Source organism: Neodiprion lecontei, chromosome 2 (assembly GCF_021901455.1).
Source record: "Neodiprion lecontei isolate iyNeoLeco1 chromosome 2, iyNeoLeco1.1, whole genome shotgun sequence".
Lineage (NCBI taxonomy): Eukaryota > Metazoa > Arthropoda > Insecta > Hymenoptera > Diprionidae > Neodiprion > Neodiprion lecontei.
Window position 1 is genome coordinate 15,398,218 of NC_060261.1, and position 22,276 is coordinate 15,420,493.

Sequence of the window (22,276 nt, forward strand, 5' to 3'; positions counted from 1 at the left end):
TGGCAAATTGGTCAACGGTCGTTATTTGTTTTTCCTAATTCCTGAGTAGAACAGTTTTACAATTTTCCGTCAAATTTTTGAATTCAATTAAAATGAAAATATTTTTTTCATCCTTAAAAAAAAGGTTCCTCACCAAATGGGCAATAAATTTGGTATCACGAAAAGGCAGTCATAGTTGTGTTAAAAAATGTATGGTTCAAATTTCGTACAGAAAATCTCTACATAATACTGTGTGCATAATATTGAAGGACCTTCCGATTAATCAAGCAGCCACCAATGATTGTCAACAGCTGGATAATTCTAGTAAGAAAAATTGATGTCTAATTCTAAATCCGAAGACGAAACGTGTTCGAAACGTGAAAGAATAGCGTTCTGCCAATCGAATGGACAACCTAGCGGTATTGCAAAATATTGACTGCTCGGTTTGAACCGTTTTTCCTGTTTTATCGGCAGAGCCTACGCTCAGCGTATGATCTTCATTCGACGGTTGACCCCAGCGTCTGCGGCTGCGCAGATGGAACGATTCGAATTTGAGGGGCCGTTTACGGCAGGGGAGTCCAGCAAGGGTCGGGCTGAAAAACGGGCAAGCGTTCAACGGACAGCCATAATCAAGCGAGGTGGTTGAAGTAACAGTACCTTGAATCGACCGCACAGCTTCGCCCGTGAACGGAGCGCCAGCAGGCGAACGGCACAAAGAAAAATGGCCGCCAGTGCCGTCTTCGTGTCTTGGTACCGTTACTCGACTGTTCGCTACCGTTGCGCCAACCTCGGAAGAGTCAGAAGAGTATTTCCTCCGGTTCTGTCGATCCCTCTCGAGTCTTTCGATCCTCGCGCGTCCTTCCCGGCAGTGATGGACCACGCGTCGCCACACAGCCTCCAGTCCTGATCCGTCTGAAGAACTTTTTTTCAACTCGCAGGTTCTCCGGATTCTTTTTTTCATTTTATTATCATTCTCTCAAACCGGGGTGCTCCAGCAAAAGTTCCAAATTTCAATTAGACGTGACCAGAGTCGTTTATGCCATAACGTTGTGAGCCATGCAGTGCGTTGATATTGTACAATTTAGTGACGGGATTTAACCAGTTTTCAATAATGAAGATAATCAAAATATGGAATTACACTATTTGTTGTAAGTATCGCAAGCAAGTTGTGGTGAATTTCATCTCTCTTTTTATCTGCATTTTTCATGATCATACTATTTGAACGTGGAATTGGACTGTGCTCCAATTGTTCTCCGATTACAATTAGCTTCGTTGGAATCAAACCAGCCTAGTAATTTTTATCTGATTTCATTCTGTGATTAAATATCCCTGACGATTAGTTTGATTCAAGTCGATAAAAAATTCAATACATAATCGCAATTTTGCGTGTCGAGTTTGCAGAGAATTGTCTGCACTGCGGTGTGCAAACGGTATAATGAATTTCGTGTACATTGACGCGAAATTAAATTGCTTATTACTGCGCTATTAAGTTTTATGGGTATATACATATGCGATAAATGTCAATGCCCTTTGGTGAAACTGTAGATCATACACACGTGTGCAGCCTTACCCGTGTCAGTTGGATCATACTTTTTCATTATTCGATTCCTTTTATTTTTACTTCTATGTCTAAGCTGTGTTGACTTGATGTTAACAAATTAATGTTATTCTGAATAACGGAGAGTGGCGTTTTGACGAATGCTTAACGTCAATGTCAGTGAAACAGTAAAAGCAATTAATCACGTCCAGTGTATTTCCCTGACGGTACTTTGTACCCATCTCATGAACGTGAAACTTTAGTATCATTGCTCAATCGCTGTGTCACGTACTGACAATTAGATAAAATATTTCAACATCGACAGCCAAGAGACGAATGGATAAAGAAAATGTGCTATAGAAAGTTGCAACAAAGTGATGAGGTCTCTTAAATGAATAGGGTACATTCTGTGATCCGAGAAACCATATAATGAACGGGGTCTCGCCATTTGACTTGTGAGTTAATTTCTGTGTCAGTGACCCGTGCATTCGATTCGCTAATATTAAGTAGGTACGAAGATTAAAATATTTCCATCCGTTTCAATCGTAAAACAAGTCTATAAAAAACTATTAACTTACTAGATAATTAATGCAAATGGCAAAGCAGAAAATTATACACATAGCGCAAGAATTAGTGGAATTAGACACTAATATTATTACAATTTATTCTGCTAAAATCCATTCGTTACAAATCTTATCTTGCACATGTATGTAGGCTTATGAATGTAGCCGAAATTGATCCAAAAAGTGTTTGTTGCATTACGGAATTAGTACTCCTTGTTGTACTAAAGGGTGTGAGATTGGAAGGCGGCGGGGAAAGGGAGGGGGGAGGGGGCGCAAATAGTTTTATGTATATTTGAAACCTTGGAATTTGAAAAATAAGCAATAGTTGTTCAACTACACTCATTATATCTACTCAAAACGACTTTCTTTCGACACTTTTCATACGATAACTTTACAGCCGTTCACGCAATTTCTATGAAATTTTGTACTCATTCTACCTATTCTAATACATAGTACGTGCAGAAATCAGAACGACATGTGTTCGAACTATACTCTGTTAGCTATAAATAACACATGGCTAAAATTCGATAAATTCAGTATGTTCTGAGCAAATTTAGAAAATTTTAGAATGTCTGTAATTTATAACTCACAGAGTCTAGTTCGGACCTGAATAATCTGCTTCTTACGAAAATTACGTAAAAAAATAGAATGTGTACGAAACTGCATCATAATGTTACAAATGGTTCCGACGTTAACGTGGAAAAACATTTCGAGTAAAATGAGTGCAAAGTTAATCATTTATGGACCGCATTTTCTCTTTACGTCTTTAAATGAAGATAAAACTATTAATTTTCAGATGTAAAATTTCTGGTTACTTGCGAACCATTTCGGATTAGTAACAACTATTCAAAGTTGACTTAAAAATTAAGACCGAAAGGGTGACCACCTCCCCTGAAAATTGTCGCTATTCAAATACCACAACTTAAGAAGCACGAGTTTTATTTTTCGTGATCAAATGGTTGTAGTTCGTGAAACGGCAACCAGATGGCTGCGCTCTCTTGCAGGAATGGTTTTACCGTAGAGTCCAATCACCACAGAGAGGAAAAATGAACAGAATTTTCTCTAACCCCGCATATTTGACCTTAGAAAATGTCTTTTCTTCGTTTCAGTGTGACCTGACACATCGCGGACCGTGATGACGGGGCTTTTGAACATCTTACGACTAGAAGTTGAGGAGATTTGATCCGGCGACTCAGGTGATAAATTGAATATCGCAAAATACGGTTTCCCCATATTTCGCGAGATGTCAGTCGTCGAAGACGGTTTCCGGCTGGCGGGGGCACCTTCAGAGTCTTCGCTGACCAGCAAGGCGCGGATCGACGCCCTCTTCGAAGACACGCGTTCAGTCTGCAGCTCCATGTTGGGAGGCTGGTACGCGGAGGTGAATCTGCCCGCGATGACGTTCGACAATTTGGACGAAATCGGTGCCGAAGAGCAGAAACGAGTCAACAGCGCTGTCCAAGCTCGGATCGAAGCCATGTTCGCATCAGTCGAAGCTGAGACTGGAATCCCAGGGGAATGCGCCGCCGCCATATTGCCAGTGAGTGCGGAGCCGTTTGTTCTCTTTTCCAGTTTCTTCGCTTTAAACATTTTAGACAATTCTAGTGTATGAAATTCAGAAGATTTTCTCTCTTCCTCGAGCGCTATTTCTTATTCGTTTGTCTTGTTTATTTTCTTCTTTCTCGTCTGCTTTTTTGTCGGGAATCGCGTGTCGTCCACGCTCTGCCAAGCGCATAAAAATTCATATAATCTAAACCACCGATTCAACTCGTTGTTCCCTAATGACTTTTCCTGTACGGTGAAATAGTTGAATTTAATTAACATAAGTGAAACCGCACCGCAATTGGTTTGACCGTACAGATAAATGCGATGGAACTGCAAAGGACATGATGAGACTAAGATCTATCCGAACTTTTCGATGTGAATATCAGACAAGAAAAAATGAGACGGTGCCGAAATCAATCTTTAAAAAAATAAAATGTCATTCTTTTGAATTTGATTTCCTAATTCTTTTTGCTTCCCGTCGAATCCGTTAAGTGGATACCTACTTTAATTCAGAATACTTAAATATGCATGAAGTAACATTTACTTGTCGATTTCGATATGATATATACATAAATAAATGGATAATTCAAAAACGAAATATTTAAACAAAAAAGAAACCGTACCGTTAATGGCGTATTTGCTTACAGTATACACAGCGATGCGCGTGTAATCAAAGCACGACTTTCTTTACAGCGCATTGGTTTATGCTTGTTGGAATTTTTAAGCACCACTTTCATTTTACTTTAAATCCGCGTCGCGTGCATTGCCAACAAGATTTTTAAACAGTTGAAGTGTGTATCCTTATGCCATATGTGATAGGTAAACGTTTAAATAAAGCAGAAAGTCGAAAGCATCGGATTTGTATAATAGGAAATATTATATATATATATACGAGTATATCCATTTATTCGACGTGAAGAGGTGAAAATTTAAACTCTCTTCCGCAAATCGGTTTATTCATTCAATGAAGAGCACAACATGCTGTATTATATCGTATATCTTATGAAACCTGAATCTAGAAATAATCGCGGTCCTGTAACAGAGTGGGCGAAACGAATACATTCAAATCTTACGATTTGAATTTCGCTTAAAATAATCGCGATTCGAAATATCAACTGACGCCATTTTCTGCCGCAAAATGTACCGTTTACTAACATATTAATCCTTTAATTCAGTATGTGACACTCAGCGTCCCACCTTTTTTTTTTTGCAACTTTTTATTTATTAAACTACTTTTTTCGTAACAACTGCCAAGTTTTCTGGGTCCACGTGGTCCCCGAAATATTTCTAAGTCTACAAAATTTTTTTAACTTTTTCATTTATTTATTGTAAAAAGAGCGCATGTAAATAAATGATCGAAATTCGTAACGAAAAACAGCATTTTCTGATAATGCAACATGAAAATCCGAATGCTAATTTGTTCAAAATTTTTCTTCTTGTCGTTTTTGTTTATCCACCATATTAGATCCACCATTTTCAATTCACGAATCCAATATCTCTCGGTCACGTAAGAAAAAAAAAAAAAATAGAGTTGGGAATTTTAATGGCGATAACGCAATTACTAGTGTGTTTAGAGAGATCACGTCATTGAATCGTTGTCAGAAAAACGTTACAATCCTTACAACCTACGATGATTTCACTAAAAGTGTTTTGATTGCAAACTGCACACGGAGAAAGAAGTTACTGAATTTACGAAATACGGCGATCAAATATGGAGAAGGGAATCTTTTTTCGAATCAAAGGCATGTTATTTGATCCATCAAAAAAGTGGTCAAAATAATAATTTTTATCGTCAAATGAAAGAAAGTGAAGAAAAAAACAGAACAAGTGCGAGTAGAACTTTCGCCCTGAAGATTCCGTACAAACTTAATTCTTTTGCTTTTACGTGATATAACTACAAATTAACTATTTTCGGACATTTTCCTTTACTTATACTGTTAGACCTTGCTTCTCTCCAAATTTCATGATTGTAGATCAACGGGAAGTACCCCAGAGGTTTTGATGAGTGAGTTTGCGAGTATGAAAATATGTGACGCAAATAGCCATTTCTTTTGATTGCGTTGACTTAGAAGCTTGACATTTTCACACCTCCAAGCGACCGTAGACTTTAATATATGACTTTAATTTCAACTTGATACTTCCACCTAATCCTGAGAAAGAGGGTCTTGACAGACGGACAGACGAACGGAAAACAAAGTGACCCTATAAGGAACAGACCCTTATAACCTAATAACCTTAAAATCCTAAAAATTAAGCAAGTTTACCTGAATTAACAAAACATTTCGCATTTGGTAAATTAGAAAAATCTCTCTCGTGCGTAAGGAAAAAACAAATCTAGCGGCACTAATTGTCGCAAGTATTCACTTGGTGAATAAGCCTGCTAATCACTAAATACTCCAATATAGGTGAGATACTTGGGAGCTGCGCCAGTTGGAGGTAGAGTGGCGAGTGTCCGCGGTCTTCAGGAGCCCCTCCGAGACCTCCTGGGTAGGTTGGAAAATTCGCTGCCAGCTGAGCTGGAGGTCTCACGACGAGGCCTGACATTTCGAACGAGCGAGTCGGTGGAGAAGACGAACCCCTTCCGGAGAATCGCGGTCTGGAGCGCGTTGGGTCTGAGATCAAAGAGGCTGGGATCTGGCGAGCTTCAATTCGCCTTCGTGCCGCTGGTCGGCGACGACGCGACTCCTTCGTCCTGCGGGGACGACAAGCACGCCGATCTCTACCGGACGATGAAGAGTTTGAAAAGAGGTGCGCGGTCCTGCCCGCCGATTTTCGCTGTCGTGATGAGACGTCCCGGCGCCGTGCGGCTGCTCGAATGTCACGCCTTCGTCTGTCGAGTCGAGGAAGACGCCGTGGCAGCAGCCGCTACGCTTTACCGCGCGCTGCTTGCCGATCTTGACGCCAACAGGCAGCGACCCAGACAGACAAACGGCGTTGGCCGTGTCAGCTTGGCTTCAGCAGCATCGCTCTCCTCGAGCATCGTGCGAGACGCTCTGCCAACCGGAAGAAGCCGGCTCGGTCCTCCACCTCCGAGACCGACGGCTCCGCATCCCGTCCGCCCTCCGAGGGTAAAGAAGAACTCGCTGTCCAAGGACGAGGGTAGTTCCAGTGGACTCGAAAATTTGGTCGAGAGAAGCGGGAAGACCGTCGAGGTCAAGGCGGAGGACATATTGGAAGGAAGGAGTCGCCGGTCATCCGTCGCCCTGAGCGTTGCATTGCCGCTGTCGCTTACGGTCGATAATAACTCGGTCAGTCAGAAGGTTCTTCAGGAGAACAACAAGAACAATTCGATGTATGGGAAGTCGGTGATTTCAGCTCGGAATCAGAACCAGTATGAAATATTCCAAAGAATAGACAGTAACCGAAACGATATTAAGGACAATTTTAGGACCCGAGGGCATTCCGGTTCAACGTACGTCGGAGTTGAGACGAAAATTCCTGGACCTCGCAACACCGGGAAATTGGATGACGGGAAGCTGCAAGTCGAGAAGGATGATCGCTCGAATGGCGGAATAAGACGGCCGACTTCCAGCATCGGCGAGGAACGTGTCAACATACTTAATCAGAATCAGGAGAATATTCAGCCGACGAAGAAGCAGGGTTATCAAAGTCGAGCGAACAGTGTGACGAGCGAGAGGAGCAACTCGAACGGGATTTACAATCAAATATCGGGTTCGTACAACATCTACGATCAAAGTGAGGCTAGCAAGCGCAGCAAAGATCAGAGGCAGGTGTACGAGGAGCACTTCAGGGATGTCGACAAGATTTCAACTCTGAATCAGGACGAAGACGATGAGTATAACGAAAAAGGAAAGTCTTGGTACCCGAGAAACTCCGCAGTGTACAAAGGGCGTAATAGCCAAGAGGCTAAAGGTGCTAAAGTCACTGAAAGACAGTCTTCAGCGTCGAATGTCTCGCTGACGAAACCAGCATCGAAAAATACGCTCACCTCCAAGGTTGCGGAATATTCGCAGCCGAAACCGCGAAGGAGCAGCAGAGCCGGCAGTGAACCTCCGAGAATCGGTCGCGTGGAAAATGATTTGGTGTTTTCCTCCGCCGCGCAACAGGAAAATCGGCTCAAGAAAGCACAGAGTGATCTCGACTTGGACGGTGGCGATTTGCTGACTAGGGTTGAACTGCCCAGAAGAGGGAGCTTTCTGAACTCTAGCAGCACTAGAAAACCTGAGAAATTTCAAGGCCGCACTCCCCTAGGATTCACCGAATTGTTCGACGAGTTTCGGAACCAGGAAGGCCTTACCAGTGTCGACGATATTCTAGCTGCTATAATTGGTGAGTTTTTACCATCGTATGCTCTGTCTGGTTATTCATTTCCTCGATTCTGCTGTCGGGGTCCGTAAGGAGAGACGTCAGTAAAGCTCTATAATTTTTTGATTTGCTTGAAAATCAAAATCATAATGAAGCTTCGGAAAAGAAATGGTTTTCAACCGGTTTCAATCCATTATGTTTCATACGTGTCCAGCTATTATTTAAAATAAGGGTAAAAAGTGGATTCTCTTAAGGAGTTCCTTACTGTACAATTTTTGGAGTAAATTCTTTTAAATGTAATCTCTGCAGCAACTTTGTTTCCTACGCTCCTCCGATGAATGTAGATTTTTTTTTTTAATTGTTGCGAAACAAATTTTAGCGAAAGGGGCTTGTGGAAAAACATCAATTTTTGCCATCATTTTAAATAATATCTGCAGACGCGAATGAAACAGAATTGATTGAAACCGGATGAAAATCACTTGATTTATGAAGCTTTATTACGAGTTTCAATTTTAGGCAAATAAAAAAATCATATAGAGTAGAGAACACTGCTGTGTTCCCTTAACGTGGGCCTGGATAATAAATATGGCGTCAGCAGTTGATTGTTTTTGATAAAACGCCGGACTTTTATTCATTTAACAATGCAGAGTAATATGTACGATGACATATCAGTTTTAAAATTAAATAAGACGGATATACTACAGTCTGTGCAATTCGAAAATCCCAATATTTAACAGATGTGATAAAATTTAAAGCAGCAAGATACTTCCGAAAAAATTAGCTGATCAAAGTACGCGGGATAGAAAAACTACACGCTGATAATTCTTACTTGCGAGTTTGTCCCATTAGACTTTTTGAAGATTACTTTCTAACTTTCTGCCGATTCAAACAGTCATTATAAATTGTAAATAACGATAGTGATTTTGATGATTGATAAGGAGAACGACAAAAATTAACGTGATTCTAACTCAGATAGAGGCGAGGTGGGCAAAGTGGGCATATTAAGGAAATAATGTCAGAAGTTGAGATTTTGATCGTTGAATCTTCTGATTTTAACCAAAAAATCAAAAGTTAAACGAAGACGAGTGTATAATTTTTTCAAAATTAACGCGCATTAGAAATTTATTTATTCACTTGCATCAAGAGACAGTTACCATCGAATTAACTATATTGTACTACGACTAGGAACAAGTCGTGGTAAAAGTTTGATGTTAAAATTCTCCGGATGCAACTAAATAAATAAATTTGTAATGTTTATTAATTTAGAAAAATTTTGATATATTGTCGGGGAGGTCCACTTTCCCTGCCTTTTCTCTATACATTTCCTTCTCACGGAAATTAAAGTATACTTTGTTTGATTAATATTATACCGTTGATGTTAACCCAAATCCATATTCCGAACCGTGAGGCAAAAATACGTAGCGATATTTTTAGTCACTCCAAGTCTCTAATTATACAATCGAAACCAGTTACATCAATATAAAAAAGAAATATGTGTCAAATGAAACTTGTAAGTTTGGTACGTTATGGTTTACGTTACATGCAATGCGTTATAATAAGTTTGTCTCAAACACGTACTGTAGTTGCCAGATTTCCAGACGTTCAACCTAAAATTCAACTATAAAAGCTGTCTATACTAGCTGGTCTAATCGAGATGCAAATTAACAGTAAATATAAGCGCAGAATCGTAAAATATAAATTACATTGACCAACCAACCTCGATGTATGAGTAATTAACGGGTTATTTTCAGAAACTTACCGTTAGTTTTCGATTACCTATACTTCAAACTAACCGTGCCCCCTGCAATAACGACTGAACGAATGACGTCACATGGGTATATCATGCGTTCATGTGTGATCGTCGAAAATGCAGACGTGACCCCGGTGTCGGAAGATTTTGCAGTAATAATCTATAAACGCCAATAAGATATGCAAAACGTAATGTGACACTTGCTCCGAAGCAAGAATATTCCATGTTTTACCTTAAAATCGGCATATTTATGTTTTCAAACTACAAACCAAACGATACGAATCTCGGTATCTCTTACTTGACTCATAGCTTAATCAGAAAACAAGGGTATCCACTCAGAGAAAGGCATGCAGGTAAGGAATTTTCTGACCTGATTCGCCTGTCGTCGTATTTTTAGTACTCCAGCGATTTAGTGGCAAATTCTTTCCCTCAAGGCTTACATCTTCTCAGTCCCAGTTTCGTACGAATTTACAGCTATTCCGAAATTCATAAATAACAAAGCATTAAATATTTCACATCTGGTCGATGTTTTCTTTTTCGACAATTTCACAATTCCACTAACTCGCATACATGTCCGCAGCGTAGACTTTTAACGATTCGTTAATTTACGATTCGTTCGATGATTTTTTTGCAGATCCCGAAGGAATGTCCTTCAACGATCTCAAGCCGCTCTATAAGGAGTTCCTCCTAAAATTAGCTACGACCTTGACACGCGACGAATTGTACGAGCGTTCAGCGAGTATAATGCGAAGGCGTCGTCGACCGCAACGAGGTCGAGCGTCGCGACGCCCTTGTCTGCTTGGTCGGGCCATAAAGCGGTCAGTTTCCCGGCTGAAAGGCGGTCCAACGGAATTCACCTCGGTCATTTTTCCCGCGAGAAAATTGAACGACAGTCTGGGTAGCAGTTCGTCCTATGACGTCAGAAATACCAGGAATCGAGTCCTCACCAGTAAACTAAACCGTAAAAGATCTTCTCGATGCCGTCCGAAGGCCGCCATTGGACAAACAACCTCCGAAGACAGCGATACTTGTGAGTTGAAAACCGTTTTATGTGTGTAACACACTTTCATTCCCATCTTAAGAGGATGAATGGTCCGTACCGTCGAAATCAAAAGTTAATGAAAGATAGAAGAGGAAATCTTTATTACCGACTCAACGATAATATTTACTTTTTTGACCTGATAAGCGGGAGAAAAGTAGTATATGATTTCCGCGTATACTTTTTCCCTCATCCGCGAGAGAAAAGTGACTCTTTTCTCCCGCTAATGATTTTTGCAATTTTTCTGGTCTTCTCTCTTTTTTTCGATTTTGAACTATTTCTTTCTATATTATTATAAACTTTCAATATATTCAATAGTTATACTTTCAACAATATTCTAGTTCTCAGACTAATAAAATGATCACATCTACGCTGTAATGAAAACATTATAATTATTATCAAAGCTAACAATGCTTTTAATCGCTTATTGAGATGTTTGATGTATTATACATAATATTTAATATCTAATTTGTATATAAAATAATCATAATTAGATTTGTAGTAAGTCTTTGTACTCAAATAATGACGATTTGAACTGATGCAATTCGCACTTTTTGAAGTACTCGGCAAATTTACAAAATTTTGATGAATGAAGTTTCAAAATGACGTTTTCAATTTTAAACTGATTAGATTCTTGAAAATTTTGTTCTACAAGAACTTACTCATGAAAGGGAATGACGATGTTACATAAATGTGCAATATTTAATGACACATTTTTTTTACCTTATTTGATTTCTAAAAGTATTACTATGCAATGTTATCTGTGCCCATACGGTGAACAAGAATGAAAGAACATCGAACTACTGCAGAGCTATTATAGAAATATGATTCTGAGCAAAGTCGAATAACACAAGCTAAGGTACCAATAATTTGAAGGAAGGTTTTATAATTAGAAAGCTGAATACGATTGAGCTCTGGTACTTTTCATCCGGTTCCTATAACCTAAGCTTACTTTGATGGCAAATATGCAAAATGACTCATATGTATTACAGTGGGATAAAAATCAGCAGATTTTAATGATTCTGAACGTAATTCTATCCTAGTTAGAACGGATGTATAGCTAAAATCTAAATGACCGTCTAAAATACGTACAATATAAGTGAAACGCATTAATTACGAATAATGTGCATATTATGGGCGGTCATTTAGACTTTATCTATACGTGCGTTCTATCTGAGTAACTATATAAACTCGTTTTTTAGATTGCTGATATTTTAGCTTGTGTTATTTGAATTCAATCAGAATCATATCTATTGCATTGCTTCCTTCGAGTTTACTCTCGTAAGCACAAAAAGCACTCGTGGAGACTTTTACACGATTTTATCTCTTTTCCTAATGTTCCATTTGTCATATGCTTTCGGGCCATTCATTCTTACGGGGGTGCCCTACTCGATTTCTACGTTGTCGTATATACCTCCAAATATCAGTGTCCACATATCTCAAACACAAAAAAAGGTTTAGCAGCCCCATTATATACGCAATTCTGACCAAAAACACTCCAACATATTTTCATTTGACGCAGAAATAAAGAAAAGGCATGTATTTCACGAATGTATTGTTACGATTTCGTATAAATGGACTTGGATATTTGGAGATATGAACGTCAACGTCAGAATCGAGCAGGGTAACTCCTTGAACACGCAGAACTGAGATTTCTAAATGTGAAATATGTACCTAATTATTTTCTTAAATATTACTACGTGTAGCGTTGACGCTGTTGAATAATTTTCTAGTTTCGACAAACTTTTACGATCAGAACAGGTTTAATCAAACGTAATCAAAGATTTCATGGGACTATTGACAGTGTTGTACAGTATAATTGTTTGACAATTTATACAGTGTCTGTCTTATAGATAACGGTGAACCTGGCGGTGAACTCAGGTTTAAATTTTATTCCCAGCGCCATTATGATAATCGTGATTTTTTATTTCATAGCTTTCTTGAATGCTCACAGGCAGACGTTTCGGCAGAGTAGTAGCAGCAAACCGAAGTAGCAGCGGATACGTCAGCTGCAGTGAATGTAGCTACGATTCAGAATCGTGCACGTGCGTCTCTGCGGACAAATGCTACTGCTCTTTGTCGCGGCGCGTATCGGCGCCGGAAATTCCCGTCGCAACGGTGATGTGTTCGTGCGACACGGACAGTTGTTCCGAAAGCAACAAGTGCTACTGCGCCCGAAAACTGCCAGTCCGACAGCCGACCATTCTCGAACAACTCAGACAGCACGGCATCGTCCCGTCGGAAAGCACCCTGAGTCGCGCTGGCAGTCCGCAAGTCGTCAGAACTGTCAGAACAAACAAAAGTTACTCCTCATCCAGGAGCTTGGAGTTCCACAAGGTGAGAGTTCGAATCAGGACGACACCATCTGGCGCCAAAGAATGGCGTCGCATTAAATTGTACAAGTCTTTTTATTCCTTGTCTTCTAGTGTCTTTTAACACTTTTAGTTTTTAGTTAATTAGTAAGTTACACTTTTAGTTTTTAGTTTAGTTAGTTAAGTTAATCTTTTAGTGATCAGTGTGACACTGATTGATCACTTGGGGTGAATATCAGCATTAACAGCAACATTTTTCAAACTCGTCGTAGAGTTTCATAGTACCGCAACTTTGCCGATGTTTTACAGTATTTAAAGAATCAATTTTGGCTAGGAAAACTAAGAGAGCTTTTTCCGTGATCCTTAAACAATACGTAGATATTGTTTTTAGATTTTTAAAACTCATTCTTAAAGCAGGATATCATTTTTTTGGGGCTGGGGCGAATTTCATCCCCTGTTACCGTTATGCAATTCTAACGAAGTGTGACTAATTAGGGTTAATGTCATAAAATAGCAGTTTTAAAGCTAGCATAAACTTTTCTTCGCTTGGTATTGGCACAATGTGCCTAAAACGATTAGTAGTTGTTGCTTCAGTGCTATGTTGATCCACCACGATTACGTGAGATTTTGAATTGTGAACTTGATTTTACTTTTCTAGGTTCGCCCGAGGGCAAACAGTTCGGATAATCTGGCTTTGGACTACGACCTTTTCAGTCCGGGTAAAAACCCTCGATCGACATCTGCGAACAGCGATAAGGTATTGGTAGTCGGTGCAAGAGATCCGCAAGGACGTTTAATCTACGTTGGAGGTACCGGAAGAGGAAAACGAGCTGCTGCCAGTGAGACTGGCAGATCGAGAGCGCACCACGAAGCGCTGTCGATAAAAAAAAGTGCCGAAATTGCCGCGGTATTTGGCAGCTCTGCTAAGGTCGGGAGAAGAGCCAGTAACGCGTCGAGCTTGAAAAGTTCAGCGAGCATGGAAGCTGGACTTGGCTATTTACCTTGATTGACGCAAGTAGTATTATAATTGCCATTTTTTCTGTACATAATACTACGAAAATTTGTGCAGTATGCCAGTTTGTATAGATGGAGAATTTGACCAGTTACCAGCACAAGATCAGGTTTCCGACAAAAAAAAAAAAATGGAAGTTTCTCGCTTTTAGAAGCAGTTTACGTTAATATTTGCGAGGAAATCTTGTCGAGAATTTATGGGTAATAGGAGATACCGAAAAAACGTTTATTCTGGTTGTTAGCAAACTTCAGTCGCTGGCAGTAAATATACCACACTAACTATCATTCCACCATATTTAATTATAAAATCTATTTCTTTGCATCCATTTTACTCTGTATTGATTCACGGTCAGAAAATGGAAGGCCAACGACTTGCACGATGTTTTCTGTTCCTTCGTACGTTTGTTAAATTCATCGAAAACAATCAGCTGATAGCCCAATGTGACACCATATTGTCCTAATCACGCCCATATTGTCAAGGATCCCACGGGTCAATAATGTAACGTATTGATAACTAAAATCTGTGGGACGATGTAGTTCTCAGAAATGTACCACATTTTTGAGTCGATCGAGTGCTGATAATTATATCTAGTCAAACTTGTCTAATTACATTGACCACTCGATTCGCAAATTGTACGGGAACGCCGAAGACGTGGAGAACGCGCTTGTAAACGATCGCCTTCGTAATGGTTGGCGGTGTTTTCAGACGGATTATATGTTTTAACCTGCCATCCAACTGCCAATTACCAACGTATTGTATATCAGTTGAGACATTGGTCCGCAAGATAAATTTTACCCGGACTACAGGAGTCTCCATCTGAAAAAGTATTCATCTGAAAATCTTGTATTCTTGCAATCAGACAAGTTTGACCATAGTCGAATTTCTTACGCGTATACATTGTACCTATATGTGATAAGATAGATATCATGAATCCTTAGATGGCATAAATATGCAGCTATAATACTTTATCGAATGACCTCTAATTGTCACGGAAAGTCTCACTTTCTAGACAGATCACGCTACGGATACAGGACAAATTATCGACCTACAGGGTATTCGCATTCTTAAGAACGTCACAAAATGTCGCTCTTGAATAATTTAATAGGACGACAGTATGAAATTATCTGTCCTGATTGACCTGCTTTAAGTGAGAAATATAAGTGAGTATAGGATAATAAAATCGTACTACTAGTATTTCTTTGTCACGGTTTATTTTGGTTTAAAAAAAAAAACTTAAATGTGTCAGGATAACAGTGTCATTGATTACATTATATATTTAAAAGTTTTTTCAATTTTTGATGGAATTTTTACTTTTTTTTAAACTGAACTAAATGATTTATTATGTTATAAAAGATTTAAGGGAAAGTGCAATGTTTTAGAGTAAACCCAGTTCACTGATTTAAGGGGAAGTGCAATATTTTAGAGTAAACCCAGGTCACTAAAATTAACTATTCATTTGTAGAATAATTTTAGTGATAAGGTTTTCGTATTTACGTATTACAACAAAGTGTCACGATTCATGTTTTAACTCAACGATTACCACGGAAGAGTAAAATTTCTCCTATGAATCGTTTATATATTCTTCGTCCATTTTTTTGAATTTTTCCTTGTACTCCTCAGGTATGGTTACTTCCCTCAAATTGTCCAAGCCGATCTCTTCCTCTTTTCTGAAAAATATTTATTAACTCTTCTGTTTTATTGTTTCATTATGATACTAGTAAAAAAATTTCAAAAACTTCTTATAGTCTTTTGAAGATATTTCACAGAAATATACTATTTTTTCGGACAGTTCTGAGAAAAATACTGTTTTTTTTTTCAGCAAAACTTTGAATTGTTCCAATAACAACTCGGATTCTGTTCGAAACTGTATGTTTTTTTGTCAAAAATATGAAAAACTTTATTTCATCTGGCTGCTTCTGACAGAATCGAGTTAGGGGTGAAAGTCGAATCAACTTCTAGAAAGAACTCATATTTTGACAGAACTCCGTTTTGTATCACAGATCTGAAAAATTCCGAGTTCTAGTGGTTCTTCGTATTTTCCGACCGTAACGCGTTAGGAGAAATTGGGATGGCTTTGTGAGAGTAATTAAAAACTTTTGAGAAGCAGTTGAAATTAAACCATCTCAAATGCAGCTGAGAAAATCTGGACATTCATAAAATAATATAGTCATTAAAACTATAATTGCGGAATCTTTTCAGAGAGTTTTCAAACGTAGCAAATTTTTTCCACAAATCTGCCGACATTAATTTTCTGCATATAAATTGAGAAAGGTCTTCAAAATTTCGAGAAATTACTAAAATTTTTCACTTTTCAGAAACAATTAGAAACTGTCTAAAAATCAGAACTAACTTGAGCAATATATCCACAACGTTTTCGCACGCCAATAGAACTGCTCTGTCTTTTTCCCACTTGTGAAATTCTCTCAGGATAACGTATACATTCTTATCCCTCAGTATTTCACGGCCTTCCCTTGTTGCGCATAGTTGAGCCAAAGCCTCCAACAGCATTGTTCTGAAGATAATATACAACGAAATATGTTATCACAGAATCCTAAAACTGTATTTTTTCTCTAGTGTATCTTTCTCCGGTTTACCTGATGTCAGGATCGGAATCTCTAGTTTTGTTTTCAGGCAAATACTGTAGTTCTATCGGAAGTTTGTCATTATCATCGTCGTTGAACTCTTCCGGACCAGCAAGGGGCAATAAAAGTCGAGGTAAAATGTCCACTTTAGGGCCTAATAACCATGCATGGTATTCCGTATCAAAACAACAGTTTTTCAATGTGCCCACAATTCCGCCACGTCTTACCGTGCTTTCAACATATTCTGTGAAGGGAAGAAGTCTTTGAATGACGCAATGTTCTTTGTCCAATAAATATCTAAAAGAATAGAAAAATGTAAGCTGATCTATATTAACAACTTTTCTTTGTATAGACAGAAGATTTGACAGTAGTTTTGTAACTTTGTGCAATTTTAGAAATAATTGGCATTTTACTAACGTTACTTTGTACAGAGAACATACCTTCGCATGGTAATAGATTGGCTAAGATTGCTGAAAACAGGGCCTAAGTAATGGAGGGTGGCTCCCTTTTCGTTATATTTCTGAGCCGTAAAGGCGGCAATTATTGCGCTCCATGCATAACCGCTATTATTAACTACCGCTAAAATTCTTTCTGTCAGAGAATGCGCTCGCGTTAAATTAGACAAAATCATGCAACATGGGTCAGCCAAGTCGTTCTGCTTATCCAAAATGCATCTGCAAATAACAAATAGAACTATAAGTCGGAAAAAAATTTCAAATCCTATCCATGATCATTTTTCTATTATACCTAATCCAAAAGAAACCAAACGTGTTCGATTGTTATCAGATTACTAAAAAGGAAGTAGAAAAACGTTAATTTGATAACTTCAATTTCATTGGAAAGAATTTGAAAATAAATAGTTCATCATGAACTGAGAAAATCACTGCATGAAATTGTTTATTTTTTCTAACTGAATTTTTTTCTTGGTGAAACAATTACAATGCTTATCCAGGTTCTTCTTTCTTTTTGCCTTTTGTTATCAACAAATAAATTTGTTATAATCTATGTTTAGTTAACTGAGAACTGATGAGGGCAATTTCATATTTTTACAATTATATGTTGATTATCATTAGGAAGTGTATCTACTACCTAAGGCAAGTATGTACTAGATTATCATTTGGTTTTTCATCTGGTCTCATCTTCGATGTCTCTGATATAACCAGTAATGCATTCGCTCCACCATCATAAGCTGATATGTTAATCAATGAAAGAGCGGCATCTTTGCAGACTGATGTTGAATTATCCTGTACCAGCAGAACAAGTTGCCTTACTATTTCAGGTAAGCTCAATAACAGCTCAATTCCATCATTGCTGCCTGTTACACCTAAAACAATAATTCGTGAACAATAAAACTATATTCAATGTAATTAGTCAATTCATATTTTGTGCCCGTCATATATGAAAGAATAATGAAGAGCATGTAACTGGTCTCGGCTTTACCCATCAAAATATGCATTCTTTCGTTGACCGAAGATTGCTAATAGTCACATCTCTGGCAGCCAGATAAATGAGGCTTTTTGAAACTAGATAGGGGATGGGGTGAAGAGCTTCAAAGTCCCATGAACGAGTCACTAAATCTAGGGCAATGCTATTATCCCCCTATCTTCAATGCTCTTGACGTTGCCGGAGGATTGCTAAAAACAGCCGGTCACGGGTATCCTTTGAAAGCAACTACTAGGTCACACCGGGTGCGATAATTACATAGTGCCCTACATTTATCAACTTGCTTATGGGGCTTATGTTATTCGAGTATGTTACGATAAGAACTTTCTTTACGGAGCTTAAAAATGCCCCATTCAGCTATATGTGTGAAGTTGGCCTGCGACCATCGAATTTTTCAAAAAATAGTGCGCCAAATAATTGCTCCTTAATTACTCTGAATTACGCCCTAACTTTTATTATACACTCTTATACGGTTCTTACATTCGGTGTACCGCCACACGTCGTTCCTATTTATTGCTCCTACTTGCTAACTCTCCCACACTTCTAACGTCGCGTTATACCTAGTCTCTATCCTGTCCTATCTCCATGTAGCCTCACGCTACTCGCCATCAAAGAAAATTTACGCGATAGAATTTTTATAATGTTTTTTTTCGCAGATCCGTTCCTAATACCTAATAAAAATACTACTCAGTTTTACGGGGAGGGAACCATCGCAAGCCTGTGTTATTGATTAATATCCTACCAACAACCCATCAGGTATATTTACTTTAAGAGGGAAAGAATCCAGTTCAATAGTCCATAACAGACATAACACGGTTTTCAAGAGAATCAAAAAAAAAAAAAACTCATCGGGCACGTCAGCCCCGGTAATAGCGCCAAATTCAAAGAAGTGTTCGGGACAAACCGATGATTATTAAAATAAAATGACATTTGATACTGATTGCTCCTTGACAGCTCGTAATTGCTCCGTAAGTCTCGTAATTTGCTCAATCATAATTTTCGAGAAAACTGGGAAAGAATAAAGGGACCAGTGTGGAAGTTATACGAACGAACGGGAGACTTACAATTAAACTGGAATCCCCAGCAAGAAATTATCAATTCGACCCAGGTGCATATTGCTTCTAATTGCTCCTCGATTTCTTATCAATTATCTATCAATTTGACGGTTTACTTCCCCGTAATTCTCGAGAAAACTGGGAAAAACGAAAGTGACTCATGCGTGGCCGAGGGTCGAGTCGTGGAAAATTCTCGATTCTAACGAAAAAATGATAATTCCACCCTAGTGCATATTGCTTCTAACTGATCCTCGATTGTTTATACGTGATCTGTTCATTTGGTCATTTGGTTCTGCTTCGTGATCGAGAAAACTGTTAAAAACCAGAGCAACTGGTTTGTAGGTTACGTCGACGAGCGGCGGATTCAAAATAGTATCCGAAACAAGAAACATGTCGATTCAGCAAAAGTGACTTTTGCTTCAAATTATTCCTTGATAGCTATTTCCGTACTACTAATTTTATTATTTGCTCCCACATAGTTTTGACGATTGAATAAGGAATCGAGGAGCAATTAGAAGCAATATGTTCTTGGGATGATATTGGTGGATGCGTGAAGATCAATCAAGGAGCGAATATAATCAATTGTCACTTTGGCCAAATCGAGATTATTCCTGTTCCGGATAGGAGAGGATCGATTCTACAGAAATCAGTTCTACAGAGCAAATGTTCTACAGAATATGTTATCCAGACTCGTTTCTACAGAAATATTTTGCTACAGAATATTTTCCTACAGAAGAGAATTCGAGATTCACATCAGAAATAATCCTGCATGAATTATTTGACAGGAAAATCAGTTTACAAGATATTGTTCTACATAATATTTTTTTATAGAATAGTTTTCTAGTTTCACACATCCAACATAATACCCGTTTGACACAACACACACATAAATTCAATAAAAACAATTTAAATTAAATTAAATTAAATCAAAATGTACGAAATTGTCGAGTCATATGATTTTGACGATTCGATGATTGCTCTGAAAGTGTGTTGCGTCAAACATACTATTCTGTAAAATAATTTGTCTGTAGAAAAATGTTCTGTAGAAAAATATTTTGTAGAAAAATATGTTGTTGAACAATTCTTCTGTAGAATAATTCATGCAGGATTATTCATGGGATTATTCCTGATGTGAAAAATTATTTCTGTAGAAATGAGTCTGTAGAACATATTCTGTATAACATTTGCTCTGTAGAACCGATTTCTGTAGTATCAAACCGCATTCCCGGATACAACTTCGAATCCGCTGCTCGTCGACGTAACCTACAAACCAGTTGCTCTAGTTTTTACCAGTTTTCTCCATAATTAGGTAGTAGCAATTGACTAAACTGACAGAATACTTATAAAAATCGAGGAGCGATGACGAGCATTTGGCAGTTGGGCCGAACTATTATTTTTCCGATACGGACACGAGTTTGAATCTGAAACTATTCGACTCTCGGCCACACCATCAGTCAGTGATGTTTTTCCCGGTTTTTTTCAAAAATTACGATGGAGGAAATGACAAAATTGATATATAATTGATAACAAATCGAGAAGAAATTGGAAACAATATGTATTTGAGCCGAATTGAATATTTCTATATAGGAGATTTCAGTGTAAATCTGCCGCTCGTCGATATAACCTCCAAACTACTCCCTTTGTTTTTTACCTATTTTCTCGAAAACTATGAAGAAGCAAATTATAAGACTTATGGAGTAATTACGAGATGCCCAGGAGAAATTAAGGGATTATACATATATATATATTAATTTAGGGAATATATCAAATCGAATTCGACAACGCTTCGCGAAAAGCCCCTCTTCGTTTTTTCTCGATTTATTCGAAACCACGCAGACGCAATTAACAAAAATAACATAAGATTGGGAGTAATTAAGGTACAATGGAAAGCAAATATCATTTCGTTTGAATAACCATCAGTTTGTTCGAAACACTTTTTTGAATTTGAACAGTTTTTTTCTTTTAATTGGATTTTGTTGAAAACTGTGTAGGAGCAAATAATAAAAGTTAGGGAGCAATTGAAGAGCAACTATTTGGTACATGAATTCTTTGGAAATTCTGCGGATTTTTAAAATCCTTGAAACACCTGACGGCTGCCGAAGATGCATTTTTTGCGATTTTCTCGAGAACCGTGTGAATGCAAATAATCAAATTTAGAGAGCAATTAAGAGAAGTTGGGGAGCAATTAGTTGGTATAAAATCATTTGAAAAATTCAAAAATCGCAGGCTGACATCACATAAGTCATTTACATTTACCTGCTGCCTTTAATAATCTTCAGTCAAAGACTCATTGCAGAAATACCTTGGTCGATGAAGGCAGAATTGTTGCATGTATCTCAGTTGATACTGAAGATATCTCTTCATCTTCAAGCCTACCTCGACTGAATTTAATTTCCATGTGGCGTGACTGAATCTCTTACGATATATGTTCATACAAAAGCGCCGCTAAAGAAGTTTTCACTTCGATAACTCCTTCATTGGACGATTATTGTCATGTTATGATTTTTGGCCCTGAGGTGTTATTTAACAAATGTCCTAATTAATTTCTTACAAGCTCAAAGACAAGAACATCACAATATGATATGATATTTTAGGTTAATGTAGACTTATTGATATTGGTCAATGAATAATCAATAGGGTAATAAACTTACTCAGCACGTGCTGCAAAGCGATGGATTTTAAATCCAACCGAGTTCCAATGTCTAAAAATTGTGATATTTCTTCAATTGCTTCCATTAGCACGACTTTCACAATATGTTTTAACCGAGATCTAAACGCAACTTGACTCCACGGTGCCGTTATATGATACCGAAAGTTGAATCACATGGAATTATTACATGTACCATTGATTGTTAAATTTTGCTTGGGGATTATGGAATTCACGCATTATTCTCTATAATTCCACAAAATGATCTCAGGTCTCATTGGCAGATTCTGAATTGTGCGTACGGCTTGTGGATTCCGTCTGAGATTACTTTTGTACTGTACGTAGTAGACAACGCGCCGCAAAGCACCAAGCCACCAAACAGACATGGCTACGCCCTTGTGTAACGTAACGTGACATAAAGTAACGTAAAATACAAGTGTAATCCGGTTGTCTGAGATTCGATCGAACATTTGTTTATAGTAGAAATAAAGTAATCTAGGGCGATCTTTGAGGTTTGCAACAAATGCCAAAGTCGCATTGAACGCT

At 38.2% G+C, this 22,276-nt stretch overlaps 2 protein-coding genes across 4 annotated transcripts; one reads left to right on the plus strand and one right to left on the minus strand.

Annotated features, from left to right (window-relative positions):
* Positions 1 to 638: 638 nt before the first annotated feature.
* LOC107221340 lies at positions 639 to 15,578 on the plus strand. The gene is made up of 6 exons (XM_015660285.2): positions 639 to 1,127; positions 3,189 to 3,619; positions 6,030 to 7,914; positions 10,275 to 10,670; positions 12,634 to 13,016; positions 13,650 to 15,578. The coding sequence occupies exons 2-6, from the start codon at positions 3,323 to 3,325 to the stop codon at positions 13,995 to 13,997; spliced, it is 3,309 nt and encodes a 1,102-aa protein (XP_015515771.2). The 5' UTR covers positions 639 to 1,127; positions 3,189 to 3,322; the 3' UTR covers positions 13,998 to 15,578.
* LOC107221368 (protein HGH1 homolog) lies at positions 15,198 to 21,869 on the minus strand. 3 transcript variants are annotated; one of them, XM_046730255.1, is made up of 7 exons: positions 21,340 to 21,678; positions 18,026 to 18,219; positions 17,675 to 17,909; positions 17,026 to 17,259; positions 16,598 to 16,882; positions 16,354 to 16,515; positions 15,198 to 15,670 (listed from the first exon to the last, which is right to left on the minus strand). In XM_046730255.1, the coding sequence occupies exons 2-7, from the start codon at positions 18,039 to 18,041 to the stop codon at positions 15,565 to 15,567; spliced, it is 1,038 nt and encodes a 345-aa protein (XP_046586211.1). In that variant the 5' UTR covers positions 18,042 to 18,219; positions 21,340 to 21,678; the 3' UTR covers positions 15,198 to 15,564. The 3 variants fall into 3 exon arrangements, with proteins under 3 accessions (XP_046586211.1, XP_015515814.2, XP_046586210.1); XM_015660328.2 differs by lacking the exons at positions 18,026 to 18,219; positions 21,340 to 21,678 and adding an exon at positions 21,735 to 21,869; XM_046730254.1 differs by lacking the exons at positions 18,026 to 18,219; positions 21,340 to 21,678 and adding an exon at positions 21,735 to 21,869 and having other exon boundaries at positions 15,610 to 15,670; positions 16,350 to 16,515.
* Between the last annotated feature and the right edge of the window lie 407 nt (positions 21,870 to 22,276).

Excerpts from the sequence above, each read along its gene's own strand:
- LOC107221368 (XM_015660328.2), bottom strand. The coding sequence starts at position 21,819 with ATGGAAGCAATTGAAGAAATATCACAATTTTTAGACATTGGAACTCGG. Across the intron at positions 17,910-21,734 it reads CGCTTTGCAGCACGTGCTGA|GTGTAACAGGCAGCAATGAT; the intron begins GTAAGTTTATTA and ends TTATTGTTTTAG. Across the intron at positions 17,260-17,674 it reads CTAGTACATACTTGCCTTAG|ATGCATTTTGGATAAGCAGA; the intron begins GTAGTAGATACA and ends TGTTATTTGCAG.
- LOC107221340 (XM_015660285.2), top strand. The coding sequence starts at position 3,323 with ATGTCAGTCGTCGAAGACGGTTTCCGGCTGGCGGGGGCACCTTCAGAG. Across the intron at positions 10,671-12,633 it reads CTCCGAAGACAGCGATACTT|GCAGACGTTTCGGCAGAGTA; the intron begins GTGAGTTGAAAA and ends GAATGCTCACAG. Across the intron at positions 13,017-13,649 it reads GGAGCTTGGAGTTCCACAAG|GTTCGCCCGAGGGCAAACAG; the intron begins GTGAGAGTTCGA and ends TTACTTTTCTAG.